The sequence below is a fragment of the Dromiciops gliroides genome, chromosome 1 (assembly GCF_019393635.1).
Source record: "Dromiciops gliroides isolate mDroGli1 chromosome 1, mDroGli1.pri, whole genome shotgun sequence".
Lineage (NCBI taxonomy): Eukaryota > Metazoa > Chordata > Mammalia > Microbiotheria > Microbiotheriidae > Dromiciops > Dromiciops gliroides.
The window spans coordinates 249,726,820-249,749,276 of NC_057861.1; the positions used below are offsets into that span (position 1 = coordinate 249,726,820).

The following is a 22,457-nucleotide window of genomic DNA, read 5'->3' on the forward strand; positions in this document are numbered from 1 at the left end:
ATTATCTGTTTTGAAATGATTACTGATGTTGTGATCACCAAGCTAGATAGTACAGCAGAAGAAGAGAAGAGGGCCAGCACCAGACCCCTGAGAAACACTCAGGATTGGTGGTCACTATTTGCATGATATTCCAAGAATGGAGACTAAGAAGGAGTAGTCAGAAAGCCAGAAGGAGAACCAAGGAGAGAACAGTGTCATGAAATCTCAGAGAAGAAAGAGTATTAAAGAAGAGAAGATCCTCAACTGCATCAAAGGCTTTGAAGAAGTCAAGAAGCATGAGGATTGAGAAAAAAAAGCCATTTGATTTGGTGATTAAGATCAATTTGGCAATTTACTTTGGAGGGGTAGTTTTAGTTTAATATTTATTAATGAGGGGGCATCTAGGTGGTGCAGTGGATAAAACACTGGCCCTGGATTCAGGAGGACCTGAGTTCAAATCTGGACTCAGACACTTGACACTTACTAACTGTGTGACCCTGGGCAAGTCACTTAACCCATATTGCCCTGCCCCCCCCCAAATTAATAATGAGGTTAAAATCCAGACTGCAGAGAATTAAAAAGAAAGAAGAGAGGAAGTGGAAACAGAATTTATAAGAATTTAATTACAAGAAGAAAGAGAGATATAGGAGAGATGTCAGATATAGTGGATGGTTGGATCAAGTGATGGTAAGACATAGAGGAATTTGTAGGTAACAAGAAAGTAGCCATTGGACAAGGAAAAAATGAAAATTTTTGAGATAGTGGAAGTTTAGAAAAAAATTTTTGACAGCTACATAGAGAAATGAAGAAATTGAATCTCAAAGTGTTTAATAGATTTGTTTCATGTCACATAGACAACTAGCCAGAATTTGAAACTAATTATGGCACTTTCCATTATACTATGATGCCTTCCATATATAGCTAATGTCTTAAAATTATATTTACTATAGCATACTATATTTAGAGTATAAATATCATATATAATATAATTATGCTATACACAATGTAAATATTAGCTAAATAAATAATTTAATGGGACTATGCTATGTGGCAATATGCTTATCTTTCTTGGCCAGCTGGCAAGGGGAACTCTTCTACTAGGTGACAGGGAACAAGGACTAGCACTCTAAAAATTATGCTCAGTGAGGGCATACTTCAAGCTGGAGGCAGTGACTTAGGATTCTCCCTGCCTCGTTTCTAGGAAATCTTTGCCTCACTTGATATGGATGTCACAGGAGATATGAATACCATGACATCCTCATAAAAATATTTAGAATGTTATTAAGAAATTAATTAAAAGTTTCACATTAGATTTTAACTGGAGATTAACAAAGCACTTTTGAGAGAATTTAAGATCCTGAACAGCCTAATTTATCTCTAAATGTGGGTAATTTTAAATGTTCTTGTACACTACTAAAGTCTTATTTCAATGCTTCTTTTTGATATGGTGGTTACTCTGAAGTCTTGATAGCTATGGCAATGGACTGAATGTTTTGGGAGACTTACTGGCTTGTAAGATAAATGATTCTTCTCCCCTTTTAATGTTAAGTTGTTTTTCTCTTCTTTGTTTTATCATTTTATTTTTAACATATATTTTTATTTTGAATTCCAAATCTACCCCTCCAGCTCTCCCCTATCAATTGAGAAGGCAAGCAGCACGACACCCATAATGCATGTGAAATCATTCAAAACATTTCTATTTTATCCATGTTGCAAAAAAATCAAGTAAAATAAAGTGAAAAAAATCTGCTTCAATTACCACTCAGAGTTCATCCATTCCCTCTTTGGAGATGGGATAATATTTTTTCATCATGAGTCTTTTGGAGTTGTGGATCATTATATTAATCAAAACAGTTGAGTCTTTAACAGTTAATTATCAGTATAATATAACTGTTATTGTATACAACAATCTCCTAGTTCTGCTCACTTTACTATGTATCAGTTTATATAAGTCTTCTGAGGGTTTTTTTTAAACTACATCCTTCATTTCTTATAGTACAATAGTATTCCATCACAACCATATACAACTTCAGTCATTCCCCAATTGATAAGCATCCCTCAATTTCCATTACTTTTGCCACCACAAAAGGGCTGTTATAAATATTTTTGTACATAAAGCTATTTTTTCCCCTTTTTCTTGGTCTCTTTAGGATACAGATCTAATGGTAGTATTTTTGGGTCAAAAGGCATATGGTTTTATGGCCCTTTGGACTTTGTTCTAATTTGTTCTTCATAATATTTGGACCAGTTCACAATTCTAACAGTACATTGGTATACATATTTTTGCACATCCAATCCATCATTTTCCTTCTCTATCATGTTAGTTGATCTGATAGCTATGAAGTGGTACCTCAGAGTTGGTTTGATGTGCATTTCTCTAATAATTAGTGATTTAGATCATTTTTTAAAATATAGTATTAATAGCTTTGATTTCTTCTTCTGAAAAAAGGGTTATTCATATCTCTGATCATTCATCAATTGGAACATGGCTCTTATTTTTATAAAATGATCTCAATTCCCTACATATTTGAAAAATAAGTCCTTTATCCAAGAAACTTGCTTAATTTTTTTTACGTTTCTTATAATTTCATTTAAATTTTCTCTGCATTATTTTTGTTTTGCTAAAATCTGTTAACTTACAATTGCAATGGTCCATTTTACCTCCTACAATCCTCTCTATCTCTTGTTTAGTCATAAATTCTTTCCTCATTTCCCTTATTCATTGGTCTGACAATTGATTTTTCCCACTCTCCCCTACTTTGCTTGTGATAGCCCTCTTTATGTCTAAATCCTGTATCAATTTTGAACTCATATGGGTGCATGGAGTGAGATGTTGTTCTGTGCCTAGTTTCTGTTAGACTGCTTTTCATTTTCCCAAGCAGTTTTTGTCAAATGGTGAATTTTGGCCCCAAAACTTGGATCTTTGGTCATTTACTTGTATATATTGTGTACCTACTAAGTCTCATTGATTAAGTACTCTATTTCTTAACCAGTATGAGATTGCTTTGATGAGTACTGCTTTGTAAATATACTTTAAGATCTAGTAATGCTAAGTTGTTTTCACATTTTTCTTGACCTTTTGTTCTTGCAGATGAATTTTGTTATTTTTCTAGATCTATAAAATAATTATGTGGTAGTTTGAAAGGCATGTTTTTGAATAAGTAAATTAATTTAGGTAGAATTGTAATTTTATTATATTGCCTCAGCCTACCCCTGAGCAATGAATAGTTCTGTGATTATTTAGATTATTAAATGAAAATGACCCTACTGTCAAGAACGTGATGTTCTGACCTACACTTCTAAGGTCCTTTTCTCAATGCAATTTTTATTGCATTGTGGTCTTAAAAGTGTGCATACACACACACACACACACACACACACACACTTGCTTTTCTGACTTTGTTTGTGAGGTTTTTAATGCCTTAGTACACGGTCAACTTTTGTGGAGATACTATGAACAGCTGAGGAAATGGTACACTCCTTTTTATTTTCACTCAGCTTTATTCAGACATCCATCATATCTATCTTTTCTAAAATTCTATTCATCTCCTTAACTTCTTTCTTATTTATTTTATTAGATTTATCTAGTTCTAAGAGGGGAAAGTTGAGGTTTCCCATTAGTATATTTTTACTTCCTCCTATGACTCTTAACTTTTCCTCTAAGAGCTTAGATGCTATGCCATTTGGTCCATACATGTTTAATATTTATATTATTTCACTGTCTATGGCATCTTTTAGCAAAATGTAATTTCCATCATTATCTCTTTTAAGTCAGTCTCTTTTTGCTTCTCCTCCTCCTCCTCTTCCTCAAGTCTTTTATGCTTGAATGTCAACTTTTCTATTCGTCTGTTTTTTTTCATCCAGAAAGCCCAGAAGTTCTCTATTAAATGCCCACTTCCCCCATAATATAAGTATTGTATTTAGTTTTGTTGGAGAGGCTATTCTTTTTAAAATATATTTTATTAAATTCATTAAATATTTCCCAATTACAGGTAAAAATTAACATTAATTTTTAAAAAATGTTGAGTTAAAAAAATATTGAGTTCTAAATTCTTTCCCTCCTTCCCTTCCTTCCTTGGTAAAGTAAGCAATTTGAGACCAATTATACAATGAAGTAATGAAAAACACATTTCCATATTAGCCATGTTGCAAAATAAAACACAGACAATAAAGAAAACAAGAAAAATAAAGAAAATAAAAAAGTATGCTTCAATCTGTATTCAGAGTCTGTCTGTTCTCTCTCTGGAGGTGGAGAACTTTTTCCATCATAGGTCCTATGGAATTGTCTTGGATCATTGTCTTGATCATAGTAGCTAACTCACTTACAATTGATCATTATACAATATTGCTGTTACTATGTACAATGTTCTGGTTCTGCTCACTTCATATTACATGAGTCCATATAAGACTTCCCAGGTTTTTCTGAAAACATTCTGCTCGTCATATTATAACCATATACCATAACTTGTCCAGCCATTCCTCAATTGATGGACATCCACACAATTTTCAGTTCTTAGTCACCACAAAAAGAGCTACTATAAATATATTTTTTGTATATAGGTCCTTTTTAAAAAAATCTCTTTAGTATAGAGACCTAGTACTCATGTTGCTGGGTCAAAAGGTATGCATGATTTTATAGCCCTTTGGATGTAGTTCCAAATTGTTCTCCAGAATTATTGAATCAGCTCACAAATTCACTAACAGTACATGGTATCTCAATTTTCCCACAATCTCCAACATTTGCCATTTTCCTTTCTGTCATATTAACCAATCTGATAGGTGTGGGATGGCAACTTCATTGTTTTAATTTGCATTTTTCTAATCAATAGTTTTTTTTTTCATATGTCCATAGACAGCATTGGTTAATTCATCTGAAAACTACCAGTTCATATCTTTTGATCATTTATAAATTGGGAAATGACTCTCATTTTTATAAATTTGACAAAGTTCTTTATATATTTGAGAACTGAGAAATTTATCAGTGAAATGCTGTAATTTTTCACAGTTATGATTACTAACTATGTTTTCCTTTCTATCCTATTCCCTCCTGTTTATCCTATTCTCTCATTTCAGCCTATCCATCTTTTGAAGATAGCCTCCCTCAATCCACCCTTCCTTCTATCACTTCCCCTTCTTCTTTCTTTTTCCACTAATACTTTCCTGTAGGGTAAGATGTATTTCCATACCCAACTATATATGTTATTCCTCTTTGAGTCAATTCCAATGAGGTCAAGGTTCAATCATTTCCCCCATCTCTCACATCTTTTCCTGCACTATAATAGCTTTTTCATACTTCTTTTTTTTGTGAGATGATTTACCACATTATCCTTCTTCCTTTCCCATTTTCCAAATGCATCTCTCTTTCTCACATCTTAATTTTATGTTTTTAAATGTCATCTCATTATATTCAACTCACACCCATGTCCTTGATCTGTCTATACCCCTTCTATCTGCCCTAATAATGAGGAAGTTCTTAGAAGTTATAAGCATCATTTTTCCATGCAGGAATGTAAATAGTTTAGTCTTATTGAATCCCTTGAGATTTTTCTTCCCTGTTTACCTTTCTATGCTTCTTGTGAGTCCTGCATTTGAAAGTAAAATTTTCTCTTTAACTCTAATCTTTTTTTAAAAATTTCCTTTTTCTGGTTTTTTTTTTTTGGTTTTTTTTTTTTTTTTTGGTGAGGCAATTGGAGTTAGGTGACTTGCCCAGGGTCACACAGCTAGTAAGTATTAAGTGTCTGAGGTTGGATTTGAACTCAAGTCCTCCTCAATCCAGGGCTAGTGCTCTATCCACTGCACCAACTAGCTGCCCCTAACTATAATCTTTTAATCAAAAATGCTCAAAAGTCCTCTATTTCATTGAATTTCCATTTTCTCCCCTGAAGGATTATACTCAGTTTTGCTGGGTGATTCTTGGTTGTAATTCTAGTTCTTTTGCCCTCTGACATAGAATTTCTTGAAAGATGATGTCTGGGGGTCTTTTTTTTTTTAGTGAGGCAATTGGGGGTTAAGTGACTTGCCCATGGTCACACAGCTAGTAAGTGTTAAGTGTCTGAGGCTGCATTTGAACTCAGGTACTCCTGAATCCAGGGCTGGTGCTCTATCCACTGGGGGTCTTTTTTTATATCATGACTTTTAGGTTGTCCAATAATCCTTAAATGATCTTACCTAAATCTATTTTCCAGGATAGTTGTTTTTCCAGTAAAATATCTCACATTTTCTTCTATTTCTTCTTTCTTTTGATTTTGTTTTATTGTTTTTTGATGTCTTATGGAGTCACTAACTTCCATTTACACAATTTTAATTTTTAAAGATTTATTTTCTTCAGTGGGCTTTAATGCCTCCTTTTCCATTTTTTTCATTCTAGTTTTTCTTTCTTTCTTTCTTTCTTTCTTTCTTTCTTTCTTTCTTTTTTTGAGGCAATCGGGGTTAAGTGACTTGCCCAGAGTCACACAGCTAGTAAGTGTTATGTGTCTGAGCCGGATTTGAACTCAGGTCTTCCTGACTCCAGGGCTGGTGCTCTATCCACTGCACCACCTAGCTGCCCCTCATTCTAGTTTTTAGGAGTTCTTTTCTTACAATATTTGCATATCTTTTTCAATTTGGTAAATTTTGCATTATTTTTTAGTGGGGGGTAGGAAATTGGGGTTAAGTGACTTATCCAGAGTCACACAGCTAGTAAGTGTCTGTGGCCTGATTTGAACTCAGGTCCCCTTCACTTCAGGGTTGGTGCTCTATCCACTGTCCCACCTAGGTGCCCCACCAATCCTTTTTAAGGAGTTCTTCTCTTCAGTGAATTTGTGTGTGTGTGTGTGTGTGTGTGTGTATTTCCATCAGGCTAATTCTGCTTTTTAAGGAGTTCTTTTCTTCAGTAGATTTTTGTACCTTTTTATCATTTGGCCTATTCTGTTTTCTAAGGTGTTATATTCTTCAGTATTTTTTGTCTTTTTTTTTAAACCAAGCTATTGATTCTTTTTTTTTTTTTTTTTTTTAGGGAGGCAATTGGGGTTAAGTGACTTGCCCAGAGCCACACAGCTAGTAAGTGTTAGGTGTCTGAGGTCGGATTTGAACTCAGGTACTCCTGACTCCAGGGCCGGTGCTTTATCCACTACGCCACCTAGATGCCCTATTGATTCTTTTTTAATGTTTTTGTATCATTTTCATTTTCCCCCAATTTTTCTTCTACCTCTTTTATTTGACTTTTAAAATTCTTTTTGAGCTTTTTCAGTAATTCTTTTTGGTCCTAAGTTCAATTTAAATTTTTCTTTGAGCCTTTGGGTGTATAGTTTTGAATTTCTTGTCTTCTTCTGAGTTTCTGTTTTTATCTTTCCTATCACTATAGTAACTTTCTATGGTCAGATCTTTTTCTTGTTTTTTTTCTTGCTAATTTTCCAAGCTTATTTCTGTACTTTTAACTTTATGTTAAAGTTGGGTCTTGCTCCTGGAGTTGAAGGGGCACTGTTCCAAACTTCAGGTTTTGTGTGCTGATGTTTTCAGAACTAGTCCTGGAATGTTGTAAGTTTTCATTTCTTCCAAGTTGGTATGATCTAAGGAGAGATGTGGTTGCTGCTCTTATGGCCCATGCTCTGGTCTGTGAGTAATTACAAGCAGGATTTTCCCACCCTGGAACTATGACCAGGGTTCCCACTTCCCTGCAGCTTCAAGCTCTGATGTGTTGGTACTCCTTCTTGCCCTAGGACTGCAATCCAGGGCTGTGACATGGATATTTGAATTGGCAAATATAGAGTCCTGCAACCAGTGTCAGCAAAAGACCCCTATAATCTATTTCTGACCAGTTAACTGATCCCCTTACCATCTGTAAGCTGAGAACTCAAGAAGCCTCTATTGCCAATTCAGTTTTTCCTAAGGCCTGCTGCTGGCTTGCTGGGGTATTATATGCACTAGACTGAGCTGCACTCTCACCCCAGTGTGATGGGCCTCTCCTTCTGACCTTCTAGATTATTTTAGGCTGGAAAATTGTTTCATCTTATCCTTTTGTGTGTTCTGCTGCTTCAGCATTTGTTTTGAGATGTTATTTTAAAGTTGTTTGGAGGAAAATTTGGGAAATTTCAGGGAAGTCCCTGCCTTTTCTCTATCCTGCTCTTATTTGTTTTAAAAGTCATTTAAAAAAATTCCTTTAAAAATATTTTTCTTGGGGGCAGCTAGGTGGTGCAGTGGATAGAGCACCGGCCCTGGAGTCAGGAGTACCTGAGTTCAAATCCGGCCTCAGACACTTAACACTTACTAACTGTGTGACCCTAGGCAAGTCACTTAACCCCAATTGCCTCACTTAAAAAAATATATATATATATGTATATATTTTCTTCAGCTCTTCTAGTGATTCTTTTCAGATTTGTGACCAATCTGATTTTTCTTTGAGAAATTTGAGATATTTTCATGTCATTGTCTAGTTCAGAGTTTCTGCCTTGAGCTTCTTTTTCACCATAATAGCTTATTATGATAAGGTTATTTTGTTTTTTACTCATTTTTCTAGATTTTACTTGAATTTGACTTTTATTTTAGAGTTGTGCTTTGTTCATTCTGGGGGCTACAGCTCCCCTTCTAATCTTTAGCCTTTTTTTGCCCTGCTGTTTTTACAGCTACTTCTGTGGCTCTACAAATTTTCACTATCTCCAAGGTGGTGTGATTCATAGAGAAGGGTACTCACTGCTCTCTTGGTCAAGTTTATAATCCTTACTCAGGAAAGGTCCTTGCTCCCTTGTGACAGCAACAGGTGCTAGTGCTCTTCCCTGCCCTGAATTATAACCAAGACCTAGTCCCCTTTTCCCCTTTTGCCCTTTAACTGCTACCCAGAACTAGGGCCTTTCCTCCTTTGCAACCACTAAGACTTCTCTATGCCTTGGAACTTTGAACAAAAATTAGGTAATGGACACAAATTTGGAACTTATGGGTAAAGAGATCATGAACAGTGGTAGGTTTTATAGCCAGTGCCCACAAATGGGTCTCCTGTATTCTTCACTCAGCTTTAGTTTTCTCATTCATGAAATGTTATGTAGTTATATAGTGTGTGTTATGTAGGCCATGGGCCATCAAGGATCAAACATATAGAAAGTACTTTGTAGTTTTAAAGCACACTACAGATTACAGTTATTTACTCCCATATTCTATCCATATCATACACTTTATCAGTTTTATTATGAACTTGACAGTCATCAATAAATATAAAAATTTTCATGTTAAAGGGCCATAAAAGAGGATTGCATACGAAGCTATGAATCTAACATGTAGAGCTTGGCTTTTTTTTTTTTGTGGGGCATTGAGGGTTAAGTGACTTACCCAGGGTCACACAGCTAATAAGTGTCAAGTGTCTGAGGCCAGGCTTGAACTCAGGTCCTCCTGAATCCAAGCCTGGTGCTTTATCCACTGAGCTACCTAGCTGCCCCTCAGAGCTTGACTTTTTAAAGTATACATCCCATTTAATATGGTAGTAATAACATTTCCTTTCTTGTCTATGTCCCTTTCTGAATTTCCTTCTACTCTTTTCTGCATATTTTTAAAATTGTTTAATCAATTTTATTTTGTTTTTCCTATTTTTTGCATCACTATCACTACCTCTTTACAACTCCTGGTATTCTCCCATAACATTCAGTCAGTCAAAAGCATTTATTAAGCACCCACTATGTGACAGACACTGTGCCAAGTTCTGGGGAAACAAAGAAAGGCAAAAGACACTCTGTGCTTGAGAAGCTCCACTCAAAGCTTAACCCTGGCAACAAAATAATTATAGTCAAGCAAAATAACTTTATGTTCTATTGCATATGAAATACATACCACACACTTTTGAAATGTCATTTCATATAGTACCATGCAACATGGCAGTGTATAGAGTGTGGGTCTGGGAGGCAAAAGGACCTGAATTCTAGATCTGCCTCAGACACATACTAGCTCTATGACCAAGGACAAGTCATTGAACCTCTCAGTTCCCTCAAGTAATTCTCTAGACATAAATTGCTGATCTGCACTGGTGGGAAGAGTTTCCTCATTGGGAGCACCTCATACTAATGAATCCAAATACATGTACAAAATAGAACCATGTAAGGAAATATTATTCACAACTGCTTTCAATTTGGTGTAAGGGAACCTATGGTTCATAAACATTAAGCTTAAACATAAACATTAAACATAAGCTTTTAAAATTTAATATTCATATTTTTATTTTATATCATTTATATCATTTTTACTTTAGGCAAAGAGTATAATTTCTATGGTTTCAGTGATGTGAAAGTAGACACCCTGAATGTTCCCTATGACTACACATCTGTGATGCACTACAGCAAAAATGCCTTCCAAAGAGGCACAGAACCAACAATTATAACAAGAAACCCTAACTTCAAAGATGTGATTGGACAACGAATAGATTTCAGTGATCACGATGTTGAAAAATTGAGTCGACTTTACAACTGCTGTAAGTATCCTGGCCTTTAAGGAATCCTGGCTGTTTCCTCCTGTTCTGTGGGGAAACGTTTAAGTCTGTTTGGTTTTTGCAATTGGGAAAAGTTTAATCATAATGAAAAATGAGGGAAGAACAATTAGAATTAAATCTGCATTGTTGCAACATTGTATTTTGGGGAGGAAGTTTGGGGTTTGGAATCAGAAAACCAAGAACCAAATCATAGCTGTGCCATTTATTAGATGTCATTTTGGGCAAATCACTTGCCCCAGTTTCCTCCCCTATGTAATAGAAATACTATTTTTACCTGCTTCCTCACAGATTTGTTGTCAGGAAAGCTGTGTAAATTATAAATCATGACATAACTCGAAGCTGTTGTTAGACCATGATTATTGGAATGAGCTTTAATTGGCTCCCTCCTAGTGAGAAAATTCTCCCTGCCAATGTAGCTCAATGCCTACTCTACAATTTATAGTCTTAGAGTGCTGCCATGGGGTACTGAGAGGCTAAATGATTTGCCTGGAGAAATTCCCATTAGACTTTAGATCAGGGAATGGTTTTTCCCCCCCTTTCTTTGGGTCCCTAGCACTTAGCTCAGTGCCTGACATATAGGAGGTACTTTATAGCAATCAGTGTTAGTTGACTGACTGACTAAGACAAGCCTTATGTGTCAGAAGCAGGCCTTGACCGTAGATACTACTGATTTCCAAACTAGTCCTTGTGAGAAATGATTTTTGTAATTAATATCTTGGAGATATAATCCCGACTTCCCCCCATTCCAAAGTCCTTCTTGATAAAGCCAACTGTTCTTGGCCCTGGCCATGGCTATAAACTTTTAGAAATCTTGATAAGAACGACTCTTCTAAATTCTTGTTGGGGCAATAAAAATTTGGTCTGGGGTGAAGATTAATATTAACCCTAGGTTGGGGGATGGTCTGATATATATATATATATATATATATATATACATATATACATATGTATGTGTATGTGTGTATATGTATATATGTGTGTGTGTGTGTGTGTGTGTGTGTGCTTCATTTAAATATAGCCTACATCCAAATTAAGTTGACCAGTAAGAAGTGATTAGACATCCCTTAGGAACACCTTCTCTTTGAAGGGCATATAATCTATGACCATTGTGACTATTCGGGGTCGAGCTCATTTTACTGATAACTTGCTGGTCTAATTAATAAAATGATTAGATTACCCAGACATTATGTCTCTCAGATTTTTAATTGTCACATCCTCTGGCCACTGCACTGACCTCCTTAAACATTATGTGGTTACAAGGAAGACTCAATGATTTTCTTCTCCTAAATAGATCTTCTTCCTGATCTGGAAAGATTTCTGATCCTTTGTGGGATATGGATATATATATATATATATATATATATATATATATATATATATACATATATATTTTTTCTTTTTTTTCCTTTTTTTTGACCTTGGAAATGTCAATTTGGCATCAGGATTTATCTATCAGACAGGTTTCTGAAGGTCTGTTATAGAGCCAGGAATAGGTACATTTCACATATTGAAAACTGTTTTCACACAGTACCTGTAAGACAATGAAATGTTCAAATTCTTAAGGAGGAGAGATGGAAAAAGCTGGAGTATTGCTCAGCCAGTTCAGTAATTTGAGGAAGATAAAAAGAAGGAGGCATGGATTCAATCAAAACCTTACTAACATCTCCAAGGGAGGGCACCTTTGCCAAGCTGCTGGTCTCCTTTCTATTGTGTCTATGTGAGCTGGCATTAGTCAGATGTCCTCAGGGCACTCAGCTCACTACCTAAGATTGCTAGCCTCCTTCTTTCCTTGAATGCTTTCCTTCCTCAACTCAGTTATTCAAAGAATGAAAAATAGGTTACCTCCTGACTAGAGAATCATTCAATGATTTTTGCCTTTTGTAGCTTCTTCCCTAACCTTTCTGGATTCGTGTGATTTTGAACTGGAAGATATCTGTGGCATGATTCAAAGCCCAGAAGACAATGGTGACTGGCAGAGGGTTTCACAGGTGCCAGGTGGGCCTGACACTGACCAATCATACCAGGACAAGTGTAAAGGTAACTACATACCTTTCTTTGCTTTCTTCAGTAGGCTTCTTAACATTTGCCTTTCCCAGCTTAGTCCTACTCTGGGCTTATAGATTTAGAGCTGCGAGGAGCCTCAGAGGGCTTCTAGTCCAACTTCTTCATTTTACAGATAAGGAAATTGATGTTCAGAGAATTTAATTGACATGATAGGGTCACACAGGTAGCAAGTGCCAGATGCATGATGGGAACACAGGTCTCCTTGATACCCTGTCTAGAAAGGTTATCTCCTGCACGAGGCTGGTGCTGTAATGGAAGAAGCTAAATGTCATCTAAAGTCAGAACAGGGTCTTATTTCTAAGTTCTACCAGTCTTATTTGACTTATTATCTAGTTTTAAATTTATACTAAGAGCAGATTTGGAATTTCACTTGTTACCGTAGCAAATTAAAATGAATAAAGTCTCTCTTATCCTCCTGAAATTGCCACATCTTGCTGAGTTTGGACAGTGGTGAGGTGGAAAGAACAGTGATTCTGGCAAAATAGCACTTTGACTTGGAATCACAACTGTGATTTTACTTCAAATATGTCTTTTAACCTCCTCAATTCTCAGTTTTCTCTGAATGGTGGATTTTCAGCTCTAGATCTTTGGTCTATCGTTCAGATAAGTGATTTACTTAAGGCCACAGGAGAGTGGGATCTGAATCCGTGTCCTCTGGCTGCTGAGGCAATGCTTTTTCCACTGGAAAGTCATTAATAATCATTTCTTTATAAACTATCTGGAGTCTAAGGAAAGGAGCCTTGAAAGCTCCCTTAATTTTCTCATGGAATGATCTCTAGGTGAATAGGGGAGAAATGATAAATAAAAGGTAAGATTGCTCTTGTGCTCTGGGGATGGAGGAAATAGGAAGGTTAAGGAAGAGGGAAGCAGCCTGAAGTAAGTATATGAATTCATGCTTTGTTTGTTTGTTTGTTTTTTCCTTGAACCTGAGAATTATTACTTACAATCAGAAAATCTGTTAGGATATTTTATTCTTTCTTCAAATATATTGTCCTTTCCATAAAACATGAACTTCTAGAGGACAGGGACCATATTTTATATGTCTCAATGTTCACTTTGAACATAGGGGCTGCTAAACAAAAATTAATGAAGAAGCCCATAAGTAGCTAATTAAGAAGCAAATAACTCTCTCTGACCAGCCCCATAATCTTCCAGAGGCAAATTTTACTTAGAAGGTTGAGTATTAGAATTATAGTGATAGAATATTAGAACAGTAAGGAATTTTGAGAACCTCTACCTCAAGTTTTACACTTTTATGAATCTGAAGGTTTTTACAAATAAGAAAATTGAGAGCTGGAAAAGTGAAACAATTCAAGAAATGTGGACCATCTAAACTGGATTGTTCATTAGGGAAAGTGAGGCAAGCATTTCCCTATGCATAGAATAATAATGAATAAATGATGACATCCTCCAACAGCCATCTTTCTCCATGGGCACCTGTGGATGGAACTCAAGAGAAGCAGCATGGGGGCAGCTAGGTGGCACAGTGGATAAAGCACTGGCTCTGGATTCAGGAGGACCTGAGTTCAAATCTGACCTCAGACACTTGACACTTACTAGCTGTGTGACCCTGGGCAAGTCACTTAGCCCTCATTGTCCCGCTGAAAGAGAGAGAGAGAGAGAGAGAGAGAGAGAGAGAGAGAGAGAGAGAGAGAGAGAGAGAGAGAGAGAGAGAGAGAAAGCAGCATAGTACAGGGGGATATCTACCTGAAGTCAGAGGGCTGAGATTCAAATTCTACCTTTCTTTTGGGGAATTCTCTTAATCCAGCTGAGCCTCATTTTCCTTACATATAAGATGAAGGGGCTGAACTAGATGGTGTGTGAGGTACCTTTCAGCTTTAGGTCTCTAAGTTTTTGGTGCCCTCTTTCTTATTCCTCCAAATCTATAGTGTCCTCAGTCAGGTGGCATGGTGGCCAGAAGTCAGGAAGACCTTAGTTCAAGTCTGGCCTCAGATGCTTATTAACTATGTGGCACTGAGCAAGTTACTTAATCTCTGTTTGCCTCGGTTTCCTCATTTGTAAAATAAGGATGATAATAGCACCTACCTCCCAGGGTTGCTGTGAGGACAAAGTCAGATGGCTACAAAGTTCTTAGCTCAGTGCACAGCTCATGTTAAGTATGGTAAGCTAGTGTTATTTTCATCATCATGATTGGCTAGTGTGGCACAAGAATTCAGGAAGAGTGCCAGTCAAGGCCGACTAGCAAAGGGCCTTATTTTCTTCACCATCTTTGTTTCTACAATCCTCAGAACTGAGGTGCCTTTACATTTCCTGAGAAGACATTCAAATCCCTTGCTTGAATTAACCCTAGTATATATGTCGTTGTGGAAACTATTTGTTAACTGGTATAATGAGACCATATCTTCTTTTGGTCTCCCTTCTTCCTCTCTCCTATTCCTGATGGGTGTATCCTTAGGGGCACATGCCACAGAGCACCTTTTTTCCTTCTGTGGAAGGAGTGGGAGGGCATGTGTGCAGATTTGGAGAGATCTCCAACCTGGAGCCAAATTTTCAGTGTGAACATTCATGCTTCAGAAATCACCAAACAAATCAGGGCTTGAGTTTTTTGTTTTGTTTCGTTGAATGTCTAGATTTAAGAAAGTGATGGAGAAAATGATCATGCAGATTAAACTTAAAAATCTGTCATGCATTCAGGATTCTCCCCCCCCCCAGCAAAGAAATCCAATTATTAAATATTTACCAGCACACCCCTGAACCTGCCCATTCTGCCTGGCTGCCTTGGTAGGGTTTGAAATGACATCTGAAACAACATAATAGTGTTTGGTTCTTTGAATATTCTTGTGCCTCAGTTTCCCCCTTTACCAAATGTGATTAGGCTTGGAACCATGAAAAAGCAGATTGTTTTGCTATTGTAAAATATAAATATATATATATATAAATATAAAATATAATGGTTTTTACATGTATGTGGCCAACTAATATTTCACTTAGTATTGACTCAGTGAGGTGATTTTTCAAGTCCTGACAGTAGTTTAGATTGTTGCATGCGCGCGCGTGCACGCACACACACACTCACAGAGCTTATCTTGGCTTCATATATTAAGTACAACACCCTGTGAAATTTCCCCTTTGGAGCCAAGGCCTTCAAGTCTCAAGTCTCTTCTTTGTCCTCTCCCAGGCTGTGGTTTCTTTATGCACTTCAACAGAAGCTCTGTGAACGAGGGGGAAAACGCAATCCTGCAAAGCCGGATGTTTTTTCCCAGGAGAAATGTTCAGTGCTTGCAATTTTATTACTACAACAGCAGTAACCAAGATGACCAGCTTAATATCTATGTCAGGGTGTATACTTCAGGAAATGGTAAAGGCTTTCTTAATCTGGTGGACAAAGTGAAAGGTATGAAATTTCAGCTTTGGGGAATTAAGATTGACTTTGGACTGAAAACTTCTGTAGCTCTTTGCTTCCCTTCATAGAACTTGTCAGGGGCTTTCCTCCTTTATAATGCTAGGCTTTTGGTCTTTTGATGGTTTGTAATGCACAGAGGATTCTCAGCTGCAAGAGACTCTAGCATTCTTCAGATCCAAAGTTTTCTGTTTTTATTTTGTCTTTCCTATGTGACCCTGGACAAGTAATTTAACCTGGGTAGACTTTAGTCACAGAAGTAAAACTTAGTCATTGAATATGTCAGCTTGCCTAGCTCTATAACCCTAGAAAAGTGTGTGTGGGGGTTACTTCATTGATTGTTTAAAAAGTTCTCAAATATTCTATCAGGTCTTGTGATCTGACATGATATCAAGAAATAAAATGTTTAAATCAAAGAGTGGCGGGAACAATGATTTAGAAAATTATTGACTTATGACCTTTTAGTCCTGGAAGCTCTGAACTATTCTTATTCATTGGTATCTAGTTAAGTAATTGATTGACCTTAAAAAGTCAATGTTTCTCTTCTATTCCAGATCAACCCATTGGAACCTGGCAACTCCATCATGTACCCTTAACAGTTACCACCAAATTCAGGGTAGTATTTGAAGGAACTCGGGGTAGCGGCACATCAGCTGGTGGTCTCTCTATTGATGACATCAATCTTTCAGAAACAAGCTGTCCTCATCACACTTGGAAGATAAACAATTTCACAAAATTCATCACCTCCAAAGGAGTGCTTCTTAGCCCTCCATTTTATGCTCCTTCAGGCTATGCCTTTCAAGTCACAATGGATGCAAGTGATCAGGTTAAGATAGGGTTATATTTCTTCCTGATCTCTGGAGCTAATGATGAACAATTACAGTGGCCATGTCCGTGGCAACAAGCCACAATGACACTATTGGATCAAAACCCTGATATTCGTAGGCGTATGTCCAACCAGAGGAGTGTGACTTCAGATCCATTTCTAAAAAGTGGTTTGTGATTTTTTTTCTTTATTCTTGACACAATATATCTTTTCAATGGAAACCTGGGGAGGGAGGGAAGGGAAGAGAAGGAAGGGAAAAAAGGATGAAAATGGCAAAAGTTGTCAATGATTTAACGGTGACCACCAATTAGTCTGGTACAAGATTCCATAGTCTTTGGAGAAGGGGAGCTTGTGAGGGAATGTTGAAGTGGTTGTGAGGACGTGAGTGTCAAGAACAGCGGGCAGTAAAAGTTCCAATATAGAAACTTAGAATGAGAAGATTGTCACATGAAAAGTATGGGCCAATTCAAAGGATAATCCTTCCCCCCAGTTGATTCTCAACTTTTGGCTTATGTCCCATTCCTGTTCCCTGGTCAGTTTCTTGGCTACTCTTTGTACTACCCAACTTTCCTGGTTACACCAACGTTGTGTATGGCAGTGGTAGAATTAAGTTCTTGAATAGAAGAGAACTACTTAATAAATTGTTATTGAATTAATGAATGGCTTAAGCTCAACAAGTGAAACAATGACATTGAAAAAGAGGACCAAATTATAATACTCATTGAAAAAGGGTTTTTTTGGTTTGTTTTTGTTTTTGTGGGGCAGTGAGGGTTAAGTGACTTGCCCAGGTTCACGCAGCTCGTGTCAAGTGTCTGAGGCTGCATTTGAACTCAGGTCCTCCTGAATCCAGGAGCCACTTAGCTGCCCCCTCATTGAAAAGTTCTTAAAGATTGGTCCATGCTGTGACTTCATGCTTATTTTCTAGTCCCTGAAAAGGAACAGGATTTAGGGAATGAACTTCTGACTTTATTATTTTTACTGTACACTGTGGGGACTTGGTAAGGAGAAAAGAAGAGTGTTTCTGAAAGAATTCTTGTGAACCTGAATTTTGAAGTTTATCATGAAAAGATTGGACTTCTGTGACAGAACAGGTAAGAGACATGGTCATCTTTGAGGGAAATAAATTCACAGAACCAATATGCAGAAGTCTTCCTCACCACAGATAGATAGACAGAGTTGTTTTTGTTGTTTGTTCTTCTTTCTAGGAAAGGACCAATAACATCAGGAGGGTAATGTATTGGCTTACAAGTGAGTTGGATTTACATGAGGCAGGGCTGTTCGAAGTCATCAGCCTCACTCTTTCCTCTAGAATTATTTGGAATCCAGTGGCAAGACATAGGTCAGGGAAACTGTCAATGACCCTGGATGCAGTGGGAGATCTTGGCCTTTTAAAGCTAAGACCTTTACCAGGTCTCAGTTTGTCTGAGGCAACACACACTGACTGATTAAAGGACAGGAAAGAATTGAGGCAAAGTACGGCCTAGTTTGCCTTCTCAAAAGAATCAATCTGGAAGGGAAAGACCTCAAGGTTTCTGGCCAGAACAGAAACAATTGCTATTTGCACTCATTCTGAGCCATCAAAACCTGTTTGTCCTTTGTTCTAGAAGAGGACGGTGACATCGGGATGATGTCATGACTTGCAGTGAATTGGATTTAAGTGAGGGAGGGCTGTGCAAAGCCTCACTTTCTCCTCCACAGGCATCTGGTATTAGGACGACTGGAGATGATCCCAGATGTTTAAGGCAAATGGGGTTAAGTGACTTGCTCAGGGTCACAGAGCTAGTGTTTAATATTATATTTGAACCTAAGTCCTCTGGACTTCAGGCTCAGTGCTCTATCTACCATGCCTCTTATCTGCCCTGAAACCATCAAAATCTAAATAATCAGCAAATGAGGTTTGGGCTGGGACCTATTATTGGCCAATCAGTGAGAGCCATAATGATTTGGGTTTAAAGGCATAGTCAAGTAGGCTCCATTTATATCCCAATGGGATTTATCAAAGCCCGGTATTTCAGAGCTATATTTCAAAAAGTCACAAATTAAAATTACATGAGACAAAAGGGTTAATTTCCCCAGTGTTTGGGGGGAAACGATAGAATAAAGAAATAGGAAGAAAAAAAAATCTAGCCCCCAGACTCCAAGATTTTTTGAAAAGTATTAGAGATCGGGGCAGCTAGGTGGCGCAGTGGATAAAGCACCGCTCTAGATTCAGGAGTACCTGAGTTCAAATCCGGCCTCAGACACTTGACACTTACTAGCTGTGTGACCCTGGGCAAGTCACTTAACCCCATTGCCTTACCACCCCCCCCCAAAAAAAAAGAAAAAGAAAAAAGAAAAGTATTAGAGATCAAAATTTGTATTCATTTGGACAGGACACGCATATGAAAGGGTGTAAGTTCTCATGTGGACAGAGGGAGAGGAAAAAGGAAAGAAGAAAGGAAACAAAGAAGGAAACAATGAAAGAATTAAGAAAGGAAGGAAACAGCAACACTGCCCAACTGGAACTGGGCTGTTGGGTCCTCAGTGGGGCAGCTACTACTACTCATAGATTGTTGTTTGTTCTTCATTCTTTTTTTGTCATAAAAGTATTTTATTATTTTCATTTACATGTCAAGATAGTTTGCAACATTTGTTTTCATAAGATTTTTAGTTCCAAATTTTTCTCACTCCCTTCCTTTCCTGCCCCCTCCCCAAGTCAGAAAGCAATCCAGTATAGCTTATATATGTACAATCACATTAAACACATTTCTGTATTAGTCATGTTGTGAAAGAAGAATGAAAAAAAAATAAGGGGAAAACCTCAGAAAAGAAAAAAATCAGCATCAAAAAATAGAAACAGTATGGTTCAATCTGCATTCAGAATCCAGTTCTTTTTTTTTATATATGGAGAACATTTTCCATCATAAGTTCTTTGGAAGTGTCTTGGATCATTGCACTGCTGAGAAGAGCCAAGTCTATCACAGTTGATCATCACACAATGTTCCTGTTACTGTGTACAATGTTCTCCTGGTTCTGTTCATTTCACTCAGCATCAGTCCACTTAAGTCTTTCCAAGTTTTTCTGAAATCTGCCTGCTCATCGTTTCTTATAGCACAATAGTATTCCATTACATTCATATACCACAATTTGTTTAGCTATTCCACAATTGATGGGCATTCCCTTTATTTCCAATTATTTGCCACCACAAAGAGAGTTGCTATAAATATTTTTGCACATGTGCATCTTTATTTTTGTACATGTGGGTCCTTTTCTTCATTCTTGAAGAGGACCAATGACATCAGGAGAGTGATGTCTTGACTTGCAAGTGAATAGGATTTTAGTGGGGCAGGACTGTTCAAAGTAAACAGCCTCACTCTTTCCTCCTTAGTCATTTATAGTTCAGGGTCACAACATAGGTCAGGACTACTGATGATGGCCCTGGATGCAATGGACTAAGGTCTTTGAGAGACAGACAGACAGATAAATAAATAGGTAGATAGAACACATAAGACTTATTATGTGCCAAGCACTGTGAGTAGAGCTAGGGATACATATACAAGTAAACAAGAAAATCCTCATTATGAAGAGTTTCCATTTCAGTGGGGAGTAACAATACTGAATGGGAACTAGAGAATGGGTTGGGGGTGGGCTTGGAGGACAAAGGGTACCAAACAGACAAGATGTCTGGGGAGGAGGTAGAGAAGTTTGGAGAGAGAGTTGAGACAGGAGTGAAGTGAGTATGGCTCAGGCCCTTCTGGGAATGATGTTCTGAAATCATTCTTTGGAAATCATCCTTTCTCAAATTACATTGAACAATTACCAGGAGATATTGTGCTGTCACATTCTGTCAGAAAACAGTGCCTCCCCTATACTCCTCCCATGATCCTTTGCAACTTAGCTCTGGACTCTGAGTTCAGGTCAAGATGACAGGGTGAGCTGGAAGTCCAAGCAGAATGTGCAATCTTTAGAGCCAAAAAGAAGGGAATGGAACTCTCTTGCATTGAGTCAGTACTGATTCCTCTATGCTTTCCTCAACCCATTTTTTGTGGTGCTAAGGATCTACAATAGGGAATTTTGGGGGTTCAGAATACACGGCATAATGGAAATGACATTCCCTGTGTGATCCTGAGTAAATTGTGTTTCCTCTCTGGGCCTCAGTTTTCCCATTCTTAGAATAAGAGAATTGGAAAAGACCTTCTCTAAGGTCCCTTCTGGTTCTAAATATAGGAGCCTCTGATCCAATATTGTATAATGGCACAAGCATTCCATGCTATAGCAATAGAGGTGGTGCTGGTGCAGGTTTTTTGGGGGGTTGGGGCAATGAGGGTTAAGTGACTTGCCCAGGGTTACACAGCTAGTAAATGTCAAGTGTCTGAGATCAAATTTGAACTCAGGTCTTCCAGAATCCAAGACTGGTGCTATATCTATTACAACACCTAGCTGCCCCATGCCAACTAGCTGTCTGCTGGTGCAGTTTTTAAAAAGTTCTAGCCAGAACAACAACATAAGTCAAAAAGTTTACTCTCTTTTGAGCATCTGAGCATATTTCAGAAATTTCCTCAGTTGGCTTAGAAACAGGCATATAAATAGGAAATGGCCTCTTTTCTCCTCTTCAGTAGACTCCATAGGAATATCAGGGCTCTGTGTTTTTTTTTTCAATTTAAAAAATCTTGGGGGAGATGGAAGTAGCACAGGCAGAATTGTGAAGTAGCACAGGTAGAATTGTGAAGTTAAGCAAAACTCCTTTCTGAATCATCTCTCTTTCCCTTCTTTCCCCCAAAGTCTCTTTGTGGGGTCCCCTTAGCGCTGGCCTCTGGCTGCCTTGGATCCCCTATTTTTAGGCTTCCTTGGCATTCTGTACTTTTTTCTTGGTGTCAGATCCCTTCAAAACTTTATTTCCCAGAAATCCCTCCAAATCCCTTCAAATAATGCCCTAAGAAAACTTTATATCCCAGAAGGTGACAATCAATTACTCTACTATTTTAACTAACTAAATTAAATTAATCTGTAGTAATATGTTGCTCTATCCAGGTACAATATCTTCTTAATGCATTTAAAATGAACATGTCTCCAGAAAATCCCTAAAAAGTGATTCCAATGGTGAGAATTACAGCAGGTCAGTGGAACAGGTGTTTTGGGTTTGGATTTTGGGCACCTGTCAGATTACATTACACTGGTGATCATCAACTCAAACTACAGAGCAGGCCTCTGTCTACTATGTCTTGCTTTAGCATTAAGAATGTAGTAACAAGTTCCACAGATCTGGCAGAAAAAGTATCCCTGACCATAAACACCATTTATCATCTACTTATCATGCTTATACCATTGGACCACTGCTTATTTTCTCCAAACTCGTGAAAACCTGCCATTACTGGACATGACACATAAATATGAATTGCTTTTTCAGAGATGGGTAATGTAACATTTTCTTGGGACAAGCCCTCCAAATTAGGAGTGACAGCACTTTTTCCCAATGGAACATCATATAACAGAGGTCATGCATTTGGAACTTCGGGCTACATAACCCACCAACGTATTCAAAGCAGAGATTTTATCAAAGGAGATACTGTTTACATCCTAATTAGTGTGGAAGGTATGTTAATAGAAGGTGTATTCTATAGAGAATGTTTTTGTTTTTAAGTAAATTTATTATTTTAAAAATTCATTAAAATTTTTTTTGAGTTCCATATTTTTTCATTCCCTCTCACTTCTCCCCTATTCATTGTAAAGGCAGAGGTGTAATATCAATTCTACATGTGAAATCATATAAAACATAATTCTATATTATACATGGTAGTTGTTAG

At 37.4% G+C, this 22,457-nt stretch overlaps 1 protein-coding gene across 1 annotated transcript in view; it reads left to right on the forward strand.

Moving 5' to 3' along the window:
• LOC122747993 (meprin A subunit beta-like) overlaps positions 1-22,457 on the forward strand; it is an 80,793-nt gene that overhangs the window by 18,483 nt on the left and 39,853 nt on the right. The window contains 5 exon segments of the mRNA XM_043993743.1: positions 10,187-10,405; positions 12,308-12,460; positions 15,627-15,842; positions 16,403-16,843; positions 22,061-22,246. Of these exon segments, the coding sequence (XP_043849678.1) occupies positions 10,187-10,405; positions 12,308-12,460; positions 15,627-15,842; positions 16,403-16,843; positions 22,061-22,246 (1,215 nt within the window).